General features: G+C 43.5%; 1 protein-coding gene across 10 annotated transcripts in view; it reads right to left on the bottom strand.

The window, feature by feature from the left end:
* The window catches only part of ALDH18A1 (aldehyde dehydrogenase 18 family member A1), a 47,026-nt gene that overhangs the window by 14,424 nt on the left and 8,537 nt on the right, over nt 1-24,065 (bottom strand). The window contains exons 2-10 of one of the 10 annotated variants that reach the window (XM_075107910.1): nt 23,145-23,230; nt 15,697-15,820; nt 11,070-11,293; nt 9,258-9,407; nt 9,063-9,167; nt 7,484-7,642; nt 6,898-6,988; nt 5,183-5,307; nt 1,566-1,710 (exon numbers count right to left, since the gene is read on the bottom strand). In XM_075107910.1, coding sequence (XP_074964011.1) covers nt 1,566-1,710; nt 5,183-5,307; nt 6,898-6,988; nt 7,484-7,642; nt 9,063-9,167; nt 9,258-9,407; nt 11,070-11,293; nt 15,697-15,790 — 1,093 coding nt within the window. In that variant the 5' untranslated portion in view covers nt 15,791-15,820; nt 23,145-23,230. Of the gene's footprint in view, nt 1-1,565; nt 1,711-5,182; nt 5,308-6,897; nt 6,989-7,483; nt 7,643-9,062; nt 9,168-9,257; nt 9,408-11,069; nt 11,294-14,197; nt 14,348-15,696; nt 15,821-18,745; nt 19,017-19,205; nt 19,401-23,144; nt 23,231-24,065 lie in introns of those variants that run through there. The other 9 variants (XM_075107912.1, XM_075107909.1, XM_075107911.1 and 6 more) reach the window with 9 other exon arrangements.

The raw sequence follows: 24,065 nt of genomic DNA, 5'->3' as shown, positions 1-24,065 counted from the left end.
AGTACGTACAAATACATGAAGGGAGGATGTAAAGAAGATGGAGACAGGCTCTTTTCAGTGGTGCCCAGTGGCAGGACAAGAGGCAGTGGACACAAACTGAAACGCAGGAGGTGCCTCCCATGAGAAAGCACTTTTGCACTATGAGAATGATCGAGCACTGGCACAGGTTGCACAGGGATGTTGTGGAGTCTCCATTCCTGGAGATATTCAAAAGCTGCCTGGACACAGTCCTAGGCAACCTGCCTGAGCACAGAGTAGGACCAGACTACCTTGTCATCTGTCATATTGTCCCTTCCAACCTCAGCTATTCGGCAATTCTGTGATTTCCTCTGTAGCCACACCACTAGGCCACGAAACAGCAAGTGTAAACCAAACCAGATAAACATGAAGCAATGTAGAGGGGAAAAGGAAAATCAGACCTTAGTACCGTAACAAATAATACTATGAAACATCATTTTATTGAACATCAACAGCAAAAAGAAAATTGTTTTAAATTATTAGAAAAGGCCTAAAGAACATAACAGAAATCATCATCAATCTTATCAAAACTCAGTTAGTTTGCCATCTCATAAATTAAAGTTTCATTTGCATCTTGAATGCTATGTGAAATTTTTATTTTTGCCCACCTTAAATAGGCCACAATAGAATGAAAACAGTTTCCAACAAGACACACAGTGGTGATCAAGTTTTTGGAACAGCTTCAGTACAAAATGTCTAATACCAAACCTCTTTCACATGGAAAAGAGATGATGAGGGGAAAGACAATGTCTCACATCTTCAAATTTAAACAGGGGTTGATCGCCCATACAGGCAGTAGGGGCGTCAAGTGAAGGTATCAGGAAGAAAATTCAAAACCTTCTCCACTCCACCCGCCCAACCCATATTAAAGCAAGCAGTTCTTCACATAGTTCTAGCTCCGGTTTCCACACAGTATCTAGTTAAGGCTCTTGATTATCATGACAGAGCCCCGTGGATGCTAAATCTTTACATGGGTTCACAGGATGATTTGACAAATTCATACAAGAAATCCATTGAGGATAATTATACACAAATAAAGCTGCTTGGCTTAAAGCACAAGTCAAAAGCATCACTCCAAACTTGTCCTATCCTGCTAAGGTCCCAGATCTTTCATCTAATGTTCTCCAGCAATTGTTACACTGTCCCAGTAATGCAATGGCAGGAAAACATTCCTACCTACCATACCAGAAGTCTGAGTCGTAAAAGGAATTTATCATAAGAAATAAAACTAAACAGTATCTTAGTTCAGCAGACATTCTATGTCTACATTTTCAAACTGCAATCTTCAGTACTAGGTGATAACCCTTGAGACTAAAAATGGTAAAAATCCTACTTATTGCATTCTTCAAATGCAAGTCTGATGCAGCTGTTTATCAGCTGGAGGGAACCAGAGCAGAGGGTTCAACATTTTCTATTCCTACTTTAGAAAACACCTTTCGAAATCCATTTTTCAAGCAGAGTGTGGTTTCCCAGTTATTGTACAGGTCTAGCCAAATTTTAACTCTAATCTCTGTAACTCTCAATGTACACATTACCTCTGTACTCACCTGCAGGTTTTACCTCTGAGAAAAAAGTTCCAACTTTTTTCCCTTCCACAATATCTGTGATGACATGACCCGAGATCTTTGGGTGGGTTCCGTTTGCAATCACTACAGAGGTGCCTCCTTGGAGGGCCCACAGAGCTGCTTTCACCTACGGTGAAGGATAGAGCCAGTTCTGGAAATTCACTGTTATTTGAAACACAACTCTCAACAAGACTTCTTGCTCCACTCCGATCTCCAAATTGATCACTTATGCTTTCAAAGAGCACTTAATGCAATTCAGGAATTTCCATAATGTATCATTGAATGAGATCATGTATTTGCGCTTTACCTTCCTTTCCTTAACTAGCTGCCACTTTATGTGCGTACTTCAAATTTTCCTAACAGCCTGCTTTTTTCAAGGCTTCTGCAAGGGCACTTTGGTCATATGTTCTTTTTCACCATTAGCTTATGTTGCAAGTTCTTCTTAACGTTTGAGGAAACAAGTTTTCTTTTTTGAGAAGAGCCTTTTGCCAATTTCCCTGACATTGGTTAGCCATCAATAATTAATCCATTTTAAGTGACCATGTGCTATGACTTGTACTGTGAAGCACTGCTCTTGCTCAGGTCCCAGCGATTACCATATCAAATTAAAATATTGTTTAATACCTTTAGCCTCGTAGGTCTGCTTAAGATGTAGAGGTGTTCTCATTGTTTATAACCCTGTGGTGACGCTATGAAGTTTGCTGAAGAGTTACTCAGGTTCCACACAAAGTTTTTACCTACTTTGTTCACATTTCCTGTTCATGCTCTCATCGGATTTTTTATTTGTTTGCTTCTACTTTTTGCTTGGGAGTATACCTATTGCCTTCAGAGTTTTCTTTCAGTAGGCTCTCTTTGAAGATGCTACACTTCAGTTTTGAATTATATGCTTTATATTTGGCATTCTTCCCCCTTTTTGTTATTTTGAAGGAGGATTCTCTAAGTATAGCATTTAGGAGTCATCTTCAAAGGTCAGGACCACATCATACTACACAACGTATAGATGCAACACACGTAAGATCTAAGGCAAGAAGCAAGTCTGAAACAAGAACAATCTGATGTCCACAGACATATGAGAACTGAAATCAATGATACTAGCAGATTATCTGTGTTCTGAAAGCTGTCATGGAGAGCGGGTGGGAAGGCAGGCATCATGATCAACAAGAGCTCTAAGAAATTTAGGGGCAGTATCTTTGTAGGCATTGCCCTAACATGAGGGGCAACATGAGTTCCCTTTCTGAACTTCAGTGTTGGCATACTGAAGTTTGCTTAGTCCTCTACAGAATGTTAAGCTTACAGCAGGATTACCTTATTAATAAGGGTCCTTTGAAATCCCTGTGTACTGATTAGCCCTAAGATTAGCCTCTTTCCACATGGTTGAGCCATTGTTTAAGGTGTCACAATAGGATTTCTCTAAAATTTCCCCCCTCCAACATTTCACTGGTTCGTGCCAAAATACAAGAAACAACAAACCCAAATCCCAGATGTTACCTTCTGAAGAGGTGCTGCCCATAGTGTCCTTCCTTTCTTTTCCCAATCAAGGTATAGCAGCATTATCCCACCACTGTATTTAATTACGTGTCATTTATATTACTGCAAAAGCTTCTCTGCTTCCTCACTTCTACACTTTCCTAATATGGTTCTACAATTAGGTATTATAGTCCATATTCAGTGGGAGACACCACCTGTCAGATATGTCTATCACATCAAATTCTTGACTACCACAAGACCATCAACTGCTCCACTTTTGCTCAAGTTTCATGCCCATAACAGAGATTTGTACTTTGAGCTAGCATTTATTCTATTATTGATTGTACAGTTTTCAAAAAATATCACGCAATTCTCAACTGTAACAAATTTTTGTTACAACAGCAGCACTGTTGTAACTCTATGGGACTCAGACTTAAAGATACCAAATACCTCTAACAGATTATTATTTTTACGATACAAGTACCTTCTGACCTTGGCAGCTTTCCCCTCAATACCTGGAATCATTTAAATTATTCCAGAAGCCAGATCAAGGGAAAGTTGAGTCTAAATAAGTTCTGTACACCCCATAGTTACAAACAGAACACTCAAATGCCTCCTCCTTTTGCCACCTTCCCGTCCATGCTCTGATCCTTAAGTTTGCCTTACCTGATTCTTCAGTAAAGGAAATAAAACATAAGGCAACTGGTGAAGAATTTCACTTTGGCCTTTTCCTGCTTAATCAAACGCTACTTGACTTTTCACAGACAACCTTCCAAAAGCATCCTTAGGAAATGCAGAGCAATTAATACTACTGAAGTGCCTATCCCAGCACCCTGAGAGACATATGCTGAAGTCTCACACCACAACACAGCCATGTTTATGCACTCACAGTAATGAGTACTGAGAGCATCCAAGGGTACGCAGCACTAGAAACCACTGGCCCTCCTACCTCTACTAATCTTGTACTCAAGAATTAAAGTACCTTGACCCCCACCAATATATCCTTCAGAAGAAAACAGCGCACATACAAACTCAGAAAGGAGACAGAGATATCGTACCAGATACAAGTGGCAAGGATTCCCAAACTTTGGATTACCACATAAGAAAGAAGTGCGGACTGACTCTTAGTTAAATTTAATCCACCAACTTAATACGGTTCCAAACGTCACATTTTACAAACTACTGGAACGTAATTAATTAGCTGCTCTTTTCAATTCACATGGACCTAAGAGAGAAGCTAAAGGAACCCATACACTGTTCCAGGGTACTCACAGAATAGCTGAGGCTGGAAAGGATCTCTGGAGATCATACAGCCCAACCACCTGCTCAAAGCAGGGTCAACTAGAAGAGCAAGTTACAAAAAACACCATCCAGCCAGGTTTTGAACATCTCCAAACACTAAGATTCCACAAGCTCTCTCACCAACCTGCTCCAGGGCTTCAGCAACCTCATCGTAAAATTCTTACGTTTCAATTTAATTTCTTGTATTTCAGTCTGTGTCTGTTGCCTCTTGTCTGTTCCCTGGATTCCACTTAGAAAAGTCTGGCTCTGTCTTCTCTACACCCCGCCTTCAGGTCCCTATACACAAACCTTCTCTTCTCTGGGGTAAACAGTCCTAGCTCTCAGCCTCTCCTAGTGTGATAGATGCTCTGATTCTTTAATCATATTCACGGCTCTCTGTTGGATCCACTGTAGTATGCCACGTCCTTGTACTGTGGTGTCCAGAATCAGACACAACTCTAGAGATGTGGTCTCACTAGTGCTGAGTAGAGGGAAATAATAATTTCCCTTGACTGTTCTTTCTAATGGAACCTAGGATGCTGTTGGCCTTTGTTGCCCGAAGGGCATATGGCTGGCTCACGTTCCACTTGGTGTCTACCAGGACCCCTATGTCATTTTCAATGAACCTGTTTTCCAGCCAGTCAACTCCCCAACCCATACCAGTGAGCAGAGTTGCTCCTCCCTAGGGGTAGGACTCAGCATTTCCTGTTACTGAATTCCATAAGGTTCCTGTCTGACCATTTCTGCAGCCTGTCAAGATCAATGTGAACAGCAGCACAATCACATCGCCTACCTCCATTTCTCATATTGGCCTTTCCTTCCCAATAACAAAACAAATGTTCCATATGTACCTTGGCTTCCATGCCTCCCATTCCCACCCGGGATTTGGTTCCAAATGTTACAGACTGCTGGTCTCCTGGGTAGAATATGTCAATGAGCTTTGCATCATCAGATCCTGGAGGGCTGTCAAAGAGTCCTGAAATAAAAAATAAAAATCTATTAGTGTTATATACCCTCATCTCCAAAGCTCACTCATGAAAAAAGAAAAAAAAAATTCCATAGGCTGAAAAGCTGTATTGCACTTTACAGGATTGATCTCACTGAACCCTGCTTTTTGTGGAACTGAAAGCATGAAACACTTAACAGGCAGATTCAAGAAGTATAGCTTTACCGAAAGCATAACAAGTAAGTATCCACAAACCCACATGCTGAATAGCAGCATGCAGTTTGGGAGCTAGTGACATTTGGTTGAGGTTACTGAGACAGTTTACAGCTTTTATATGTTCGAAATCAGTGCTTACATATACAAGCCCACAACTGAACAGGCAAAGGATAGTCCTCCTCACCAAAATGTCAGGTGATATTCTTGAATGCTGGGTTGTACAGTGATAAACCGGGCAATTCAGAAATATGTAAAAAGGGTAACTATTGAATTCTGCTAAGAAGGAACACAACATTACAGAGAGATACTAATTTATTTTTTTTAAATCTAGTAATTTTATGTAACTATGTTGGAGTTGAATGACACTTCGGTTAACCTAACACGTTAAACCTAAACGCTATCACCAGACTTTGCAGAAATTCTATGTAAACAAATACTGGCATTACAAATTAGACAGCACAAGTGCAGACTATCTGTGTCCTTCCTTGATAGCTTGGGAAGGAAAGGACACACATCTTTCCATAAACATTGAATTAATATGCTTGGAGAATGGGGGTGTTGGGTGTTAAGTTTTTTACAAGATGTTTTAACTATTGCTTTTATGAGTTGCTCTCAGACAGTCATTTCAACTAGAATCAACAGCGAAATCCAGCTGAATCTGCTAAAAGAAACTGTTTATGGAAAGGTACCTCCTTCTTTCCCAGGGCCTAAAGTATGTGCCAAAGTCCAGGATCCACTGAAAGAAACCGATCTGGAGAAGATGAAAAGACTATGTGACTTGAGTGATGTGGACTGCACTGATCTGAAAGTGCACCCACTACAGTCCTTTCTCTAGATAAGTAACTTCAACATGCGTAGGTGACAGACTTATGCCCCAGAAGCACCGCTCAGAAGACTAGAGCAGTGTAAGCCAAACGTCTGGGAGACAGAAAAAGCTAGCAAGTTCCAGGTACCTGGAAGCCAATGACCAGGACTTGTAATGTACCTGTAATTCACTGAAAGACAGAACCTGCTGCCAAAAGAAACAAACTATTGTGGAATAGTATTTGGCTTAAACTCCTGATTCTAAACACATAACCTTTATCCTGCATATTACTCATTACTGTGTCATACAATTCTGAGAAGCTAGCAGAAGTGCCATAGCACATATGGTATTCTGTGTTCTGGAACAAGTCTCAGGTTCACCTGCATTCTCACCCACCCAGATTCAACAGTGTGGCAGACAGTCTTTGGCTTATGCAACAGCATCAGCACTGGGTATATGCCTTAAGGAGTTATGTGGTACATTGTAATTGCCCCTGTAAAAGATATGAACTGAAGAGATCAGTAAAACCCAAATATGGGTTGGTTTAACTACATGATGTACTTCAATAAAACAAGAAAGTAATGAAATAACTCACAAACCTTCTACATCTGAGAGAACAATCAGAAGATCAGTTTTCATTTCCACAGCCAATCGTGCTGCCAGACTGTCGTTATCCTTCACACTAATCACCTGCAATGCACATGCTTATCAGCAGCACTGAATAACAGCAGGAACTAGGAAATATTTGGCTGCAACATACAAAAGCTAGCTATTTCAGCACTACCAAGTCCTTCTGAGCTACTTTGTTCACATCCCCTGCAAACTTAGGAGCTGATCTTTGTGTGAAATTACATCTGCTTTTGGAACGGAGTAAAGCTGTATCAAAATGACAAGCAGTGTGATCAGTACCTGCATTCTCCACCATGGTGCCCAGAGATAGGACAAGAGGTACTACCTGACCCTGCTTTTAGCAGGGGTGCTGGACTAGATGACCTGCAGAAGTCCCTTCCAACTTCATCTATTCAGTGAAAACCAAACTGGGCATGTTTGGTTTTGGCAGAGCAGACATCATCTGCTCTGTTTGTTTCCCTGCTGCAGAGGTCCCCAGTTATGGCCTTAGTGAAGTACACATTAGTGCTGTATCATCTACAAGCAGGATCCGCCCCCTTGTAATACTTTACCCACATTTACCCCCTGCAGATCACTGTTTGGCTCTGGGGGTGGAACCACGGCATCATTAGTGTTAATTATAGGGACAATATTCATTCTTAAAAGCTCATGCAACGTTCCATTTAAGTTCCGACGCTTCTGTTCATCATGGAAATCCAGGTTGGTGACTAAAATCTGAAGGAAGGAAAAAACATTAATATATACTTAGCCTACCACTTTTCCTGAGATGAACATCATAAACGTATGAACGTATCGTAACAGATCAGTCATGCCCTTTGGGTCACTAAAGAAACATAAGCCACATTAAAGGATAAAGAATACAAGTGAGAGATAGTCTTTCCACAACATTTTCAGGTTTATATGCCTTAACTTCCACTGGAGCTTATAATGGCCTTTCTCAAGCTGACAGATCACAGGCTCTAGGGATCAACTTGAAAAAAAGCCAAAACAAAACAGAAACCCCCCAAATATAAGCAGAACACAGATGCTGATGATAACTACTAAAACCCTAGACAATTCCATAGATTACTCAAGCCCTTCCTGTTTTTCCTCCTAGTGTAATGTTTCTACTGTCAGAAGAGTTGTTTTGTCTCAAGACTTCTTTTCAGCTCTAGAAGAACCTTGGTCTTAAAGCCTCCTGCATGCAGACACCATGCCTTTGTTTTTGGTGTTTTAAGACAAAAAAACCTCAATATTTTCTCTGAAGAGACTTTTAAAAATTTTTACTCTGCCATTGGACATTTGAGAAGTAAGCAAACACACAGATGTTACAATAGCACTTGGAATCAATGTGTACACTGACTTTTTTGGCATAGGCAATTAATTATTTTAAATCAAAGGAATGATAGTTGTCTGCAGGCTTGAGCAAGATTACAATTCAGCGCAACCTACTGTGACCATTAGCTATATTGTAAACATTTTAGTGATATCAGCTATACTGTATTACAAGAAGTTGTTTCTCTTAAGTGAGACATCATACTAGCCTCCTAAATTCATTAAAAGTGTCTAAACCAATAAGGCCTTAGAGTTGATGCAATTCTGTACTCTCAGAGTATTTAAGATAAGCAAAGCCAGTTTAAGAGTAGTTCAACTAATACCGTTGCAACAGTCAGTATAGGTTGAAGACCCAGATTAGAGATACTATCACCTACAAGTTAGAAAGGTTTGAGGAGCGGATGGATTGCAAGTTCTGAAGTGTGGATATGCACTTCTGTCAGCTTTACAGAAGGTGTGGCAGCTCAGCCACGTGTGATTTTTAAACCCTCACTTTGGATCACCAACCTTAGCTTCTGTGAAGAGACCTTAACAGATCCCACCCCCATACACGACAGCAGGACACAGACACAAGCAAACTCCAAAAAGAAAAAGCATATTTGCTTCACCTTGACGATAGATAACTCCATTTCAGAAATAACTTAGGAAGGCACCCCGGGATAAACTACCATTTACGCTACAATAATAAGCCCCAAAAGTAGGATGGCAATGGAAATGCAAGACTGCAGTGAAGATAGCAGCATATAAAACAAAAAATCCAAGAACAATTCCATCACTAACTGAAGTAGCAAATCAGCCTAGGAAAGAAGGAATACCTTACCTGAGCTGCACAGATGCTGTACTGCGTAAACATGGCCTCATACAGAGCCATTAGTCCACTCTGGCCAGCTGCTGCACAGGCTCGGGCCTCCAAGACTGGAATAGCCTACAAAGATAAAGAACAGCTGTCAGGCAGTGACTTGAGCAGGTACTACCCAACATGTAAAGAAAAGCGGGAGTGCCCCCAGCCACTCACCATATCTTTTAGCTGACTCTGGCCTGAATGAAGTGCTTGCCTCACACTCTGAGAAAGCAGGATCTCATGACGCAACCGCTGCTTTCCAAAAGCTACAGCACCACTGGTGACAATCATCATCTCACGGCCCTGATTTTGGAGCATTGACACCTGTACGTACAGAGCATAAGAAATAGGACCTGGAGTATCATCACTTCTAGCATGACAGTGCTGGCTACTATAGATAACCTTATGCTCACCACCTCTTGCTGACACAAGTGTTTTGTTTTAGGCACTGATATGCAAACGAAAGCAACCACCCTCTAAGATACTCCTGCACACCTTTCTACCCACTTAGGAGCTGTGCAAAGGACTGCATGAAATCTATAGCTTCTGCTAAAGTTTCTTTTCAGAATACCAGTTTTTGTGACAGAGTCATGCTTGAATTTTCACAATACATATTACATGGTAACAGTTCTATAGCCCTCGTCCCTCCACCTCCATTGCTACAGATAAGGAAAGATAAGATATGAAAAAGCTGTAAAGTAGCAGCTGTACCTTTCAGCAACCTTCTTATTCACCATCCATTCCCAAAGCTGCCATTATACAGTAACTTTGTATTCTAGAAGTGAAGACGCTAACTCTGATAGTATGGCTTTTAATTACCTCTTCCTTACACACATCTGGCCAGTTTCTTTTCAAAGCTCTAAAGCTAAATGCCTTACATGAATTTAACTTACTATGTTAACATTAATTCCTGGAGAAGACATGTCCAACCCCCCCCAGAGCCATAATTTCATTTTGGAGAACCAATCCACGAGTTGATCCCACCATTTTTTTCCTACAAGTAATGAGGCTTCAAGCTGTCTCCTGGAGGAAATCTGCAAATGCCCAGGTAATCATGAAGGGTCTACTCTTCCTGCAGACTTCACAAACTTCAATGCCACCTTCCCACTACATCCAACTAATGCCCCAGTCGTGTCTTACCTATTGCATAAAAATCTCACTGTGCAAATCCCTCCCTCTATACTGGGTCTGTCTGATATGGAGTTAACTTTCTTCATAGGGGCCCATATGGTGCTGTGTTTTGGATTTCAGGACTAAAACAGTGCTGCTGATAACATTCTGATGTTTTGCCTATTGCTAAACAGCGCTTGCACAGCATCAAAGCCTTCTCTTTTTCCCATTCTGAGCAACACTTGCACCATATCAAAGGCTTTCTTTTTCCCACTATGTCCTATCACAGCTGGTGGGCTAGGGGCTGGGCAGGAAGTTTGAAGAGGACACATTTGGGACAGCTGACATGAACTGGCCAGAGGGACATTCCATACCACATAATGTCATGTTCAGTAATAAAACTGGGGTAGCAGGATAGAAAAGGGTAGCGGGGTGCCTTCCAAAGCGGCCATCACTCAGGGAATAGCTGGGCATCGGTCTGCTTGTGCAAGGTAGTGATTGCCTAGCATCGCTTGTTTCTTTTCCCCTTTACTTCACTTGTTAAACTGTCTTTATTTCAACCCATGAGTTTTCTTACTTTTGCCTTTCCTATTTTCCTCCCAATCTGACCAGTGATGGGGTGGAGGTGTGGGGAGCAAATAAGCACCTGTGTGGGCACTTAGCTGCTGGTTGAGGTCAACCCATCATACCTTCCAACACCGATTTACTGCGTTACATGGTTTATGCTACCACAGCACAAGGGGATGAAAAAGGGAAAGGCCAACACATTGCTTTGAAGGGCCATCCCTGTTTTATGAGATTTTCCTATAATCTTCTGTGCCATCCAACAATCACAAAGTATCTGAAGTTAAGCATTCCCATTAGCCACAGGATTACCTGCTCTACAATAGATGCCAGCCTTCCAAGGGCCAAGCCACACTCATCCCCCCGAGTCACAACAGCACTACCCAGCTTCACTACAATCCGCTTTGCATGCTTCAGCTCACTGCGGTGTGCAAATGATTTTCCATGTGCACGGCTGAGTGGCATGGTGATAAATGGGATGTTGCTCCAACAACGGATGGATTCACTCCTTAATCTTTGGTTATGGTGAGGGAGATCTGTGGAGAAAGAGAGAAAGAGGAGGAGAGGGAGAGGAAAAAAAAAGCAGACTTTAAGCCCTTGAAGTCATGTAACATTTCCTCCCTTTCTAAGGCTAAAGGTCACAATATGCACTTCTCAGTGACTGGAAATGAGAAGCTAGCTTTCAAATCACGAAAATAAAGCGAGAATCAATAATATCTGAGCAGCACTACCCATCCCTAAGGTATATAAGGCAATATCCCATGCGTCACAGAGCTTTGACTCTGGAAATATAGAAGACCAAACTGAAGTACACTGTAACAAAGCCCACACAGCTCACATCAGAAGTAAAAGTACTAGTTTTAAAAACAATCTCCTTTGTCTTGCCTCATTAGATACAGCTAGAGAGTCTTCCTGTCTGTAGTAGTGCAGAAAGCTTGACTGTTAGGAAAGAAAAGACAGCCAGATTTTACAACATCTCTAAGTCAGGTATTTTTGCACGTTGCTCAACTAGAGGCAGCAGAAGGGGGATGACAGACAGACAAACTGGAAGCCACCTTTCTACAGGATAAATAGGCATTGGAGGGAGAAGACACAGTCACAGCATTACTCAGGTAAGACACAAGATACATAAGGCTGGCACTTCGCTCACGTCAATGAGCTAGGGAACATTTCTTAGAAAAATCTTTTGTTTCCAAAATGCCTGCAAAGGACAGTAAAACCACTATCAGCACAGCAGATTAAGGAGAATAGTGACTATTAACGTACAATCACAAGGAACAGTCCAAATCTTTTCTAACTGACAAAGAGGTGGCCCCAAACACATAAATCCCCAAAGTTCAGATGAAAGAATGAAGGCAGATGGAAAGCACTTCTTCCAACATACTTCCTATGAAGTTTTACAGGGCCACAGCGCACTGTGTTTGAAGGAGTTGTGCAGCTAAGAATACCTGCAGTTCAAGTGTGTCAAATAGATCACTAGTATGGATAAGCCATATTACTTCAAAAAATTTGAAACCACATTTCCTCATCCTCCATCTAGTTCTTGTATTATTATTCAGAAACTGCATTAACCACGTCAACTTTTAGACAGTCTCAAAAATACCAGTATAGCAAAAAAGAGGGAGAACACTGCTGTAATTACAGAAAAAAGTGGGTACTGACAATATACTCTGGGACCAAAAGTGCAACTTAGTCAAAAGATGGCACACATTCATGGAAAAATTATGGAGATCATACTGGATGCTATTGAAAGGCACTTAAAGAACAATGCAATCATCAGGCACAATCAACATGGGAAAGTCACAAAGGGAAAGTCCTGTTTAAGTAATTCTATATCCTTCTACAATAAGGTCACCTGCCCAGTGGATGAAGGGAAGGCGGTGGATATAGTTTTCCCAGATTTTAGTGAGGCTTTTGATACTGTTCCTCGCAGCATCCTTCTGGACAAGTTGTCCAACTGTGAGATGAACGGGTTCATGGTGCGCTGGGTGAAGAACTGGCTGGATGGCAGGGCTCAGTGAGCTGCAGTGCATGGGGCTGCATGTGGCTGATGACTGCCACCAGCAGCGTTCCTCAGGGCTCAATCCTAGGGCCAGTGCTGTTCAGTATTTTTATCAATGATCTGGATGCAGGAGTGGAATGCAGCATTAGCAAGTTTGCTGGTGATATTAAATTGGGTGCTGTTGACTCTCTTGAGGGACGAGAGGTCTTGCAGAGGGATCTAGACAGATTGGAGAGTTGGGCAATCATCAATGGCATGAAATTTAACAAGTCCAAATGCCGGATTCTGCGCCAGGGACAGCGTCATGCTGGGCACAAGTATAAATGGGGAGAGGAGTGGCTGGAGAGCAGCCCTGCGGAAAGGGATCTGGGGGTGCCGGTTTGCAGCAGGCTCAGTAGGAGCCAGCAGCGTGCCCTGGTAGCCAAGAGCACAAACCGCACCCTGAGGTGCGCAAGCACAGCACAACCAGACAGTCAAACGAGGTGATTATCCTGCTGTATTTATCGTTGGAGCAGCCTCACCCTGAGTGCTGCAGGCCCCACAATTTAAAAAAAAAGATGTGAAGGTCCTTGAATGTGTCCAGAGGAGGGCAACAAAGCCGGTGGCAGGGCTGGAAGACGTCCTCTGAGAAGGGGCTGAGGACTCTGGGTTTGTCTTGCTTGGAGAAAAGGAGCCTGAGGGGCGACCTCGTTGCTCTCTGCAGCCGCCTGAGGAGGGGATGTGGAAAGGGAGGGGCTGATCTCTTCTCCCTGGGTCCAGGTTCAGAGCTGCGTCAGGGGAGGTGCAGGCTGGACATGAGGAAACATCTCTGTACCCAGAGGGGGTTCAAACCCTGGATGAGGCTTCCTGGAGAGGTGGTCGGTGCCCCAAGCCTCTCAGGGCTTAGTGTGCACTTGGGCAATGCCCTTAATAACAATCTTTAGCTTTTGTTTGGTCCCGAAGTGGTCCGGCGGCTGGGCTAGATGATTGCTGTAGGTCCCTTCCAGCTGAAATATTCCACTCTAGTCAATCCTAACCAATATCTTATCTGAATATTTAGAGGTTTCTTTACAAATCAGTAAACTGAATCCTATGCCATAGTCAGAATTATCTAATTTTGATGCTCTACAATACAAGAGAGATTAATTTCTAGCCTAAAGCGACTATTCTGGGCATTACTTCTGCTGCAGAAAGACAGGAATGAACATAGTGCTACAGAAAAGAGAAATCTGTCATTTAACAATGTTTTAAATAAATAAATGTTTTGTTCATTATACAAGCAGCAGCTTAAATGATTAATCATAACTGAGGGTTGCACTAATATTTTACGCATATAAAAGCAGAAAATGGAATCTCGAGATGAGTTTCATTTGACCCTCATTTTCATGAGGGAATACCTGTGAATCTACATAAGGCCTAAAATACATATGAAAGAATAGGCAAAGGACTCCAACTTAACTGTTCTTTCCAGCATTATTCATTACTATACAGTATTTGCCTGTACCACACGGGATGATCACAAAGGAGTAAAACCAATTTATTTCCAATTCTGTTGGCTAGAGCTTCAGCGTTTAGAAGGTTCCAAGAGGGCAGCTGTTGAGGGATAGCCAGTATCTGAAGAGAAACCGATTATTTTTTCAGAAGAACAACGAAATTGACAATGGTTCTGAACAAGCAGAGAATTTAATTCATCTCCACTAAAGTCCTAATTGCTAACCTTGCTCTGTAAGTGCCTAAACCTATCTTTTTTAGTTATTTTAGACTGGACTGAGATGTGAAACCAGCTCCCATAACACATACACAAAACATCTCTGGTGATGTAAGCCCATTAACTCACTTCAGATGCAATTACGGAGAAACTGATATGGTCACCCAGTCAACTTTTCTGACAAATAGATTTCTAAGCATTCCAGTTTTTATACAGCACCTTGTCAACAGTTTCACTTTCTTTGAAGAAGGGGAAACATATGAAGACAACTTAAGTATTTGGCACTGCAGATCCTTTTAAGTAACCAGCATGAGGCTTGCTTCTCAGGAGTAAAGCAGCAGAATTTCAAAATACATGAGCTGGACAGGATCACAACAGAAAACACTGATAAGCGCTCAACCAGCTTTAGAATGCAACTGATAAAGTTACCAGAGTTGCTCCAATACTGGATACTGACTACTGTCAATACTAAGGAATAATTTTCACAGTGTTAACTATGAGTAGTTTACTGACTCGGGAAACGCGGAATATTTAGAAACACTACATATGCAGAAGTCAACAGAGCTATAGCTCAGAAAAACCAAGTTTAGCACCTTCAAGATTTCAACATTTATTAATTCATACAAAAGAGAACTGTTAACACACAGACGAATGGGAAATTAATCTTGTGTGCAACGGTAAACAGTTAATCTCTTGATCTAATAGAGTCTATCTTTCCTTGCCTTCTCTGTTTCAGACCACTAATCAAATAGACAGTGAACTGTTCTCTCAACTTAGGTTTTGAGGAACAAATATTTACAGGGCACTTAGGTATCTACACTCAGGTTACCTGCAAGCATCTTTCCAGTTTTGTCTAGCCTGAATAAATTTGTGCTTCACACCTTGCTTTACTCAACGCATCTGTGGGCTGAAAATACAGATGGAGGAGCAGGCACAATCAGATCTTCTCTTCCAGGAACGTATGACGTTGAAATAAAGAACTTTTACAGTAGTGCTACTTTCACAACTGATTTTTTTGCTAGAAATGCATGTCAGAATGAAGAATACACCCTCTCAGACATCCAGCTGAATATTTTAAGGGAGAAAGTAATGTTAAGAAAGTAGAGCTTCAACTGCAGCTCACTCCAGAGGTTGTAAGTTTTGAGTGATGTTAATGAGGTGATTTTCCTTTCAACATCAGAAAGAGCATAGGCATGCCCAGACACATACTGACCACATTATTAGAAACATGTGCTTTCTCTCATACATACATAAACGGGAAATGGCTGCGATGGCATGTGGCGATAACACAAAGCACCATCCAGGGGAACGGACAAGAGGGCTCAGAGCAGCTCGACACAACATTTTGAGATGCCTTCTGCAAATCAAGGATATCTGTAAATTAAAACGAAGGGAGGAGGAGGGAAAACTGGTTAAACATCAGTGAATTTCCACCTATATTTCTCTCCTCACCCATCCCCCACCCCAGCTCCCCTTTGTCCTGTACAGTCTTAACACAATTTCCTTGTGCAAGAGACAGACAGCCCACTCTCTCCATTTTGCAGAACTTGATTACAAGTAAGGACACCAATTTCAAAGGTATTTGGCATTAGTTTCCCTTGACTGAACTTGCAAACAGTCAGGAATCTTGTGACTCAAAATCCACGAAAGCAAGTACCCAACCCACCAAACAAGGGATACACAATTAGCAATTTCCTCAGACAAGTCTAGTTCTAGGTCTAGAATCATTGAATTGTTTAACTCGGAAAAAACCTTTAAGATCACCAAGTCCAACCATCAACCCAGCACTGCCAAGTCCACCAAAACTTGAAGTAATACATCTAGGATCACAAAGGAAACAAAGAGGAACAGAGCAAATGACATTGCACAAGCTGTGCTAGGGAGAAGGTATTGAAGAAAGGACAAGGAAAGCTCACAGTAACTGCATTGGAAGACTGCTATTACAAATACCATGACAATTATAGCACCTGGCAGTTCTGGCATATATGTACATGAACACTTGGAAGTTGCTTCATTACCCTGCATCAGTGTATCGTTATTACACCTTACTATAATTCTTACCAAAATATACACCTCTACATAAGACAAGGCAACCACCAGGAGATAATGGTTCTCCTGGTTTTCTAGTAAAGATTACATAGCATGGCATTTTAACAATATTAATCTGCAATGCCCCTCCAGTTCTGTATTTAATCTGAAATGGCAGTCTTGACCACTGCTAGGATGAGGCAGACAACGGACTCAGAGCAGATGAATACAGCTGAGCAAATAGTCCGAGTTTTCTTCTCATAACAGGGCAAGCTTAAAGGAGCTGGTGAACAGTACCAACCAGACATTCTCTCTTTGAACCCTTACCAGGCACCTCATGCGCCTGCTTCTGGGGGGCACAACAATTCCCACTGTTCATATGTCTGTCTGTTTGACCCTTCCACCTTGAAGTTCACTGCGGCATCTACTGTCAGCCATCATCTCCCCAGCAGGGTCTTAGTTGTGTCTCAGAGTGCTTCTTAGAGTCCAGCAGCTCCTGAGAACCTGAACCGGCAAACGGCAGGTCTTTTATCCAGAGCCCCTTCCACCACAATTGTACTGAGTGGAACTGCCTGTTCCTCTTCAGCTCCCTTCACCGACCATATCCCCTAAGGAACAGAACCAGGCGCTCTACCTGAAGTCTTACCCCCAGACAATTCCTGTTACAACCTCTCCTATCAGGCCTTTGACTCCCACTACAGTTTTAATCTTCACCCGGTGTTGCACTGTCACAAAAATGCAGACACATACTAACTAGATCAAGCTGTGTTGTCTCCTTGGTTGCTCCTACAGATCTGCCAGAGAAGCACTTCACATTCTCAGTGGCTGCTTGCCACGAAGAGCAACTTTGCCCTTCCAGAAGACTGCCTCCTGTGTCCCTGTGCCAGGGACAACTTTGCTAAGAGCAAGCAGACAATGAGGAGAAGTGGCAGACAGTGTGGATTTTTGAAGGAAAAAGATTAGAAAGAAATAGCATGTTTTTGAAACTAGTTTGTGAGAAAAGGCAAGGAGACTAAGTTAACAAGAAGACAGAAATGGAAATTTTAAAGCAGCAGCAGACATCAAGAAAAGAAAGAGATACATGAAATGGGAATGATGCTGCCAGAAAGCACAGAGAGCGCACGGGGCATCCTGTAAATTACAAGCTTGCTTTCAGTCTAATATGAGGCTGCAGACCAACTCCTTTCTCTCCTCTCACTCAATGAAGGACTTAAAGTTCATTTCAATCCTCATTTTCCACTCCACTCCCATTTCCATACCTGAAACGGTTCTGGTCTTCAGTAACAAACCAAAAAATGGTACATAATTTTTAAAAAAAAAATTTAAAACTTCTACCTGACTTGGAGGGGAGGGAGCAATAAAAAGACATACAAAATGCATTATTCAGGTATTTCTCCAAGACTCTAGCATCAGCTTAAAAATTTATTTTGTTCATCACCAGGAAACTCTACTCCTTCCAAACTGGCCTCCAAACCTGACTTCTGAAAATATTATTCTCCCATAATCTCTTTAAATAAGAAAAGTTATCCTTATATTCATTCATAGAAAGCAATACTACTGGCTAGTTTTCATTAATTTATCTTCAAAAGAGCTGTTAACTAGCACAGTACATTTAGATCCTATTCCAGATCAGTGTAAAGAGACTTAGTCACCTTCCCAAGCAATCAGAGGTCTCAAATGCTAAAATTGGTGCCTTTCACAACAACAATCTGTCATGCTGATTTTTCAGCCTGTTGGCTGCAGGCCCATGGGATGTCCACAAGTATTTGCAGAGAATTGATAAAATAAAGCTAAATAAACTCTTTTCATAGTTTTATATATAAAGGCCAATATCTCAACTAAGCGTTAGGACATTCCACAAGCAAAAAAAATCTGGAAACTAAACTCCTATATAAAGAGCTATACCGTACTACACTTAAGCAATTAAGCAGAGATAAATAAAGCACCAAGGAAATGCACACAATTTTAAAAAAGTCAGTCTTTACCGTAACACAAGTAAGTCCTCTGCAACATTCGCGGGGATTTTGTTATTTAAGCAGCTTTGTGACCGTACTGACTAAAACTTTTGTAAGAAAAAAAAACCAAACAAACAAAACCTGCAGTTCTTAGTACAAACTCAAAAAACAAGAAGCCTTTCCAGACGGAAGCTAAACTGACTAAAATAAAGAAAAGCTTCAAACAAACTGATTTTAGAACAGTTTGCAAATAGCTTTGCCCATGTTCTACAGGTGTTATACATGCAGAGAACAGGCAATTCAAAGCAACACGTACCATGCAATTCTTTTCTACCAAGAATCCATTCCAGCAGGACAGTGTGGTCATGGCAGTCTGCATCTACTGGCATTGCCTTGTGCAGCGAATAAAACCCTGTCACTGACCTGTTAGAACCGTTCTAAATAATTTCAGTCTGAGGATCTCAAAAGATAGCACATGTGGAATTTCAGGATTGTTCCATTTTGCTATACTTTGTCCGTAAATAAGTTAAGCAGCACAAGCAGGGCCGTACAACAGCGCTAGAGACAGGACTGGGACCCCCAGCAACCGGCCCTGGAAAAGGCAAGCCGAGGAACCGGGCAGCTCACGGCAGCGGCAGCACCCGCTCACGCACACACAGAAAGCTCGGCTTAACGAACTACAACGGCAGACATGCCCCAGCACATGCCAGTCACATCAGTGACACCGAGAGGCGTCACCGCTCGCCTGAGCCCTTAGGTCCCCACAGCGTCCGTACCTGGCGCCTCCCGCACACTGTGACGGCCCCTCGGGGACGCGGCAGCGCGCGCAGGGAGCGGAGCAGGCCGCGCGGCAGGCGGAGGCAGGCCCGGCCGAGCCCCGCCGACGAGCCGCAGCCAATGCCGGCCTCCCGCCGGCAGCAGCCACGCCAGCGCCGCCAGCACGGACTGCAGCCCCGGCGCCGGCTGATGTAACCCCGGCGGCTGCGGCCTCATCCCTCCCACCAGCACACACACCTTGCCATTCTGCTGTCCCAGCAGATGATGTAATTCTACTCCACGTTGCAGCACAAAATCCAGGGCTTTACAAGCCCTAGCATTAACAACTGTTTTCTGTCTAGTCCCAGACTAGTCCAGACAGCCCTATCCACAGCACAGGCTGCCTAGCAGTCTCCTACATCCAGCTTCCCTTGACCTTGATTCTCCCTGCTCTCAGATGGTTGCAGTCTGATGCAGACAGCACATGAAAGGGATCTGTAGCCAAACTTCTGAGAGCAGCTTTACCTCCTCAGGCCCTTTACCTCCTTTGTTTTTCTCCACTGTAGCCCAAACCCCTCCACAAGGGCAAGAGTGCTGATTTTGCTTCTCACTCACCTCCTATATCCCATTTGCATTCTCTTCTAAATTAAGAGAATCATAGAATCATTTAGGTTGGAAACAACCCTTAAGATCGAGTCCAGCTGTTAAGCTAACACTACCGAATCCACCATTAAACCATGTCCCTAAGTGCCACGTCTACACATCTTTTAAATACCTCCAGGGATGGTGACTCAACCACTTCCCTGAGCAGCCTGTTCCAGCGCTTGACAACTTTTCGGTAAAGAAATTTTTCCTAATATCCAACCTAACCCTCCCCTGGTGCAACTTGAGGCTATTTCCTCTTATCCTATTGCTTGTTACTTGGGAAAAGAGACCAACCCCCACCTCATTCCAACCTCCTTTCAGGTAGTTGTAAAAAGCGATAAGGTCTCCCCTCAACCTCCTTTTCTCCAGACTAAACAATCCCAGTTCCCTCAGCCGTGCTCCAGCACCTCAATGTCCTTCTTGTCCTGAGGGGCCTGAAACTGAACCCAGGATTCGAGGTGCGGCCTCACCAGTGCCAAGTACAGGGGAATGATCGCTTCCCTGCTCCTGCTGGCCACACTATTCCTGATACAAGCCAGGATGCTGTTGGCCATCTTTGGCCACCTGGGCACTGCTGGCTCATGCCCAGCCGGCTGTCAGCCAGCACCTCCAGGGCCTTCTCTGCTGGACAGCTTTCCAGCCACTCTTCCCCAAGCCTGTAGCATTGCATGGGATTGTTGTGACCCAAGTGCAGGACCTGGCACTTGGCCTTGTTAGACTTCATACAGCTGGCCTCAGCCCATCAATCCAGCCTGTCCAGATTCCCCAGTAGAGCCTTCCTACCCTCGAGCAGATCAACAGTCCTGCTCAACCTAGTGCCATCTGCAAACTTACTGAGCGTGTACTTGATCCCCTCATCCAGATCACTGATAAAGTTATTAAGCAAAACTGGCCCCAAAAATGAGCCCTGGGGAATCCCGCTCATGACCGGTCGTCAACTGGATTTAGCTTCATTCACAAGTCTCTGGGCTCAGCCATCTGTTGCGTTAACAGGTGAAGAAACTTGGCAGAAAATAAACCTCCTTGCGATCCAGCTGCTCCTTAGATGTCAGAGGGACTGGAGGCAGCTGGACTTAGATTCTGAGTGATATCCGATTCAGCACTGTTAGTCCACAAGGGATTCACTAACAGTATGATCACTATTAGTCTAGACATGCCCAATAACTCTTCACAGCCAGATTCACTAATAGTGCAGTTATTGAAGCAATAGGAACACAGGTTCGTATCGGATTGCCGCTGATAAATGCACTGTCTGCAAAGCACGTGCAAGTATAAAGTGCTAAAACACAAAACAAGCAGCTTATTCTCCAAATTTCCCAGGGAATCACTTGGTATAACCAAGTGTTTGAGTCTTACCCAATAGACGTCCCTACAGGATGGAAGAGGGGTTCAGCCCATTGACTGATTCCAGTAGTCTGTGGTGGTATCTTTCCTAATGTCCCTCTCTCTTGGCATCATTTTATACTATTTTATGTTTAGGTGAAGCTTGACTGTTTCTAGTCATACATACTTTCGTTATTGATTGGTGTAGAAATTCCTCGCTTCAATTCAGAAGTATAGACTAAGAGAAATTCAAAGTGCATGCTCAGTGAGGGCTGGTTGTACCTTGGAGGTGGGTAGCTTTGGGATGGAGGTGTGCATTTTAGTATTGTAATGAGGTTATAATGAGCAAAGTTCAACCACAGGACACAATGTTTTACTGTGCTGGTCAGGGCATGGCTCCATGGTTCCACCCAGTCCCCAGATCTGCAGTGATTTATAGACAAGTTTGGCTGTGAAGCCTTCGCTTCACTCCCTCCTCCAATTATCTCTCTTAAGATTAGTACACCAAGCTCCCCCAGTGTTCCTAACATCTAAAGAGGGCAGGTGGTGTTCCTTGGGGAACAATCACTGAACCAATTTCCAGCACACCAACCGCATTCCATCCTGGAAGTTAACTTTTATGAAATGTGGACATAACTTTAGCCTCAGTAATTTCAACCTCAATAATCTCATCCCTAGTAATCATTCCACACCGTCCAGCCAGTTTTTTAGCCAGTGAAGAGTACACCTGTCTAAGCCATGAGCCACCAGCTTCTCTAGGAGAATGTTGTGGGAGACAGTGTCAAAGGCTTTACTGAAGTCCAGGTAGATAACATCCACAGCCTTTCCCTCATCCACTAGGAAGATCACCTGGTCATAGGAGGAGATCAGGTTGGTCAGGCAGGACCTGCCTTTCATGAACCCATGGTGGCTGGGCCTGAACCCCTGGTTGTCCTGCACATGCTTGGTGAGCTCACTCAAGATGAGCTGCTCCATAACCTTCCCCAGTACCGAGGTCAAGCTGACAGGCCTGTAGTTCCCCAGATCCTCCTTCCAGCCCTTCTTGTAGATGGGTATCACACCGGCAAGCCTCCAGTTGTCTGGGGCCGCCCCTGTTAACCAGGACTGCTGCTAAATGGAGAGTGGCTTGGTGAGCTACTCCACCAGCTCCACTCAGTACTCTCTGGTGGATCCCACCCAGCCCCATAGACTTGTGAGTGTCCAGGTGGCTCAGCAGGTCATAAACTGCTTCCTTCTGGATCATGGGGAGTTTATTCTGCTCCTCACCCCTGCCTTCCAGATCAGGGGGCTGAATACCCTGAGGATAACTGGTCTGACTGTTAAAGACTGAGGCAGCGAAGGCTTTAAATATGTCAGCCTTTTCTTCATCCTCAGTGGCAGCAGTTCCCCCGTGTCCGATAGAGGATGAAGATTCTCTTTGGTTCTGTTTTTGTTGTAAATGTATTTGTAAAAACATCTTTTGTTATCCCTTACAACAGTGGCCAGATTGAGTTCTAGCTGGGTTTTGCCTGTCTAATTTTCTCTCTGCAAGACCTAACATCTCTGTACCCTTGAGTTGCTTGCCCCTTCTTCCAAAAGTGGTAAACTCTCCTTTTTTTCCCTGAGTGCCAGCAAAAGCTCCCCATTCAGCCAGGTGGTTTTCTCTCCACGCCCCCCACCCCAGTTCATCTTGCAGCACTTGGGGACAGCCTGCTCCTGCACTTTCAAGACTTCCTTCTTGAAGAATGCCCAGCCTTCCTGGACTCCTTTGCCCTTCAGGACTTCCTCCCAAGTGATTCTCCCAACCAGTGCCCTGAACAGGCCAAAGTCTGCCCTCTGGAAGTCCATGACAGTGGTTTTGCTGACCCCCCTCCTTACTTCACCAGGAATTGAGAACTCAATCATATCATGGTCGCTAAGCACAAGACAGCCTCCAACCACCACAACCCCCACCACTCTTCCTCTGTTTGTGAACAGGAGGTCAAGCAAGGCACCTCCTCTGGTAGGCTCACCAGCTGTGTCAAGAAGTTATCTTCCACATGCTCCAGGAACCTCCTAGACTGTTTCTTCACTACTGTGTTGTATTTCCAGCAGACACCTGGAGAATTGAAATACCCCATGAGAACAAGGGCAACCGATTGTGATACTTCCACCAGCTGCTTATAGAATAGTTCATCTACCTGTTCATCCTGGTTGGGTGGTCTATAAAAGACTCCCAGCAGGATACCTGCCTTGTTGGCCTTCCCCCTCATCCTTACCCATAAGCACTCGACCTTATCATCACAATCACTAAGCTCTATAAAATCAAAACACTCCCTAACATACAGAGCCACCCCACCGCCTCTCCTTCCTTGCCTATCCCTTCTGAAGAGCTTATAGCCATCCATTGCTGCACTCCAGTCATAAGAGTCATCCCACCATGTCTCTCTGATGGTGACTAAGTCCTAGCTATCCTGTTGCACAATGGCTTCTAGCTCCTCCTGTTTGTTGCCCATGCTGTGTACTTTGGTGTAGATGCACTTGAGCTGGGCTATCAATTTCACCCTCAACACTGGCACACCACCCCTAGGCCCTTCTCTAATGGGCCTGGCTATACCCCCTTCCCACTTCAAACCTACTTTAAAGCCCTCCTGATAAGCCCCTGTCATGCACTGTTCCCAGACTGTCATCTGCAGCAAGACACATTCTGTCGGTTAACGTGCTTCACTGACAAGACGCCAGAAGGTTAACATATAACATAATCTTACTAAGTTTTGCACTGCCGTTAAGCAAGTCACTTTAACCTATATAGTAATCCGAATACATAATAAGACAGAAATTGGTAGAGCAAGATACATGAAATTGGGGGAAGGGGGATACAACCTGTTTGGTGTTCCAGTAGTTCGCAGCAAGGTCAAAGGTGATGGGGGGTCTCAGACCAGCTGAGAGAGAAT

The sequence above is a fragment of the Phalacrocorax aristotelis genome, chromosome 12, assembly GCF_949628215.1.
Source record: "Phalacrocorax aristotelis chromosome 12, bGulAri2.1, whole genome shotgun sequence".
Lineage (NCBI taxonomy): Eukaryota > Metazoa > Chordata > Aves > Suliformes > Phalacrocoracidae > Phalacrocorax > Phalacrocorax aristotelis.
The sequence above is the reverse complement of the archived record's forward strand: the minus strand, read 5'-3'. Positions and strand labels throughout refer to the sequence as shown.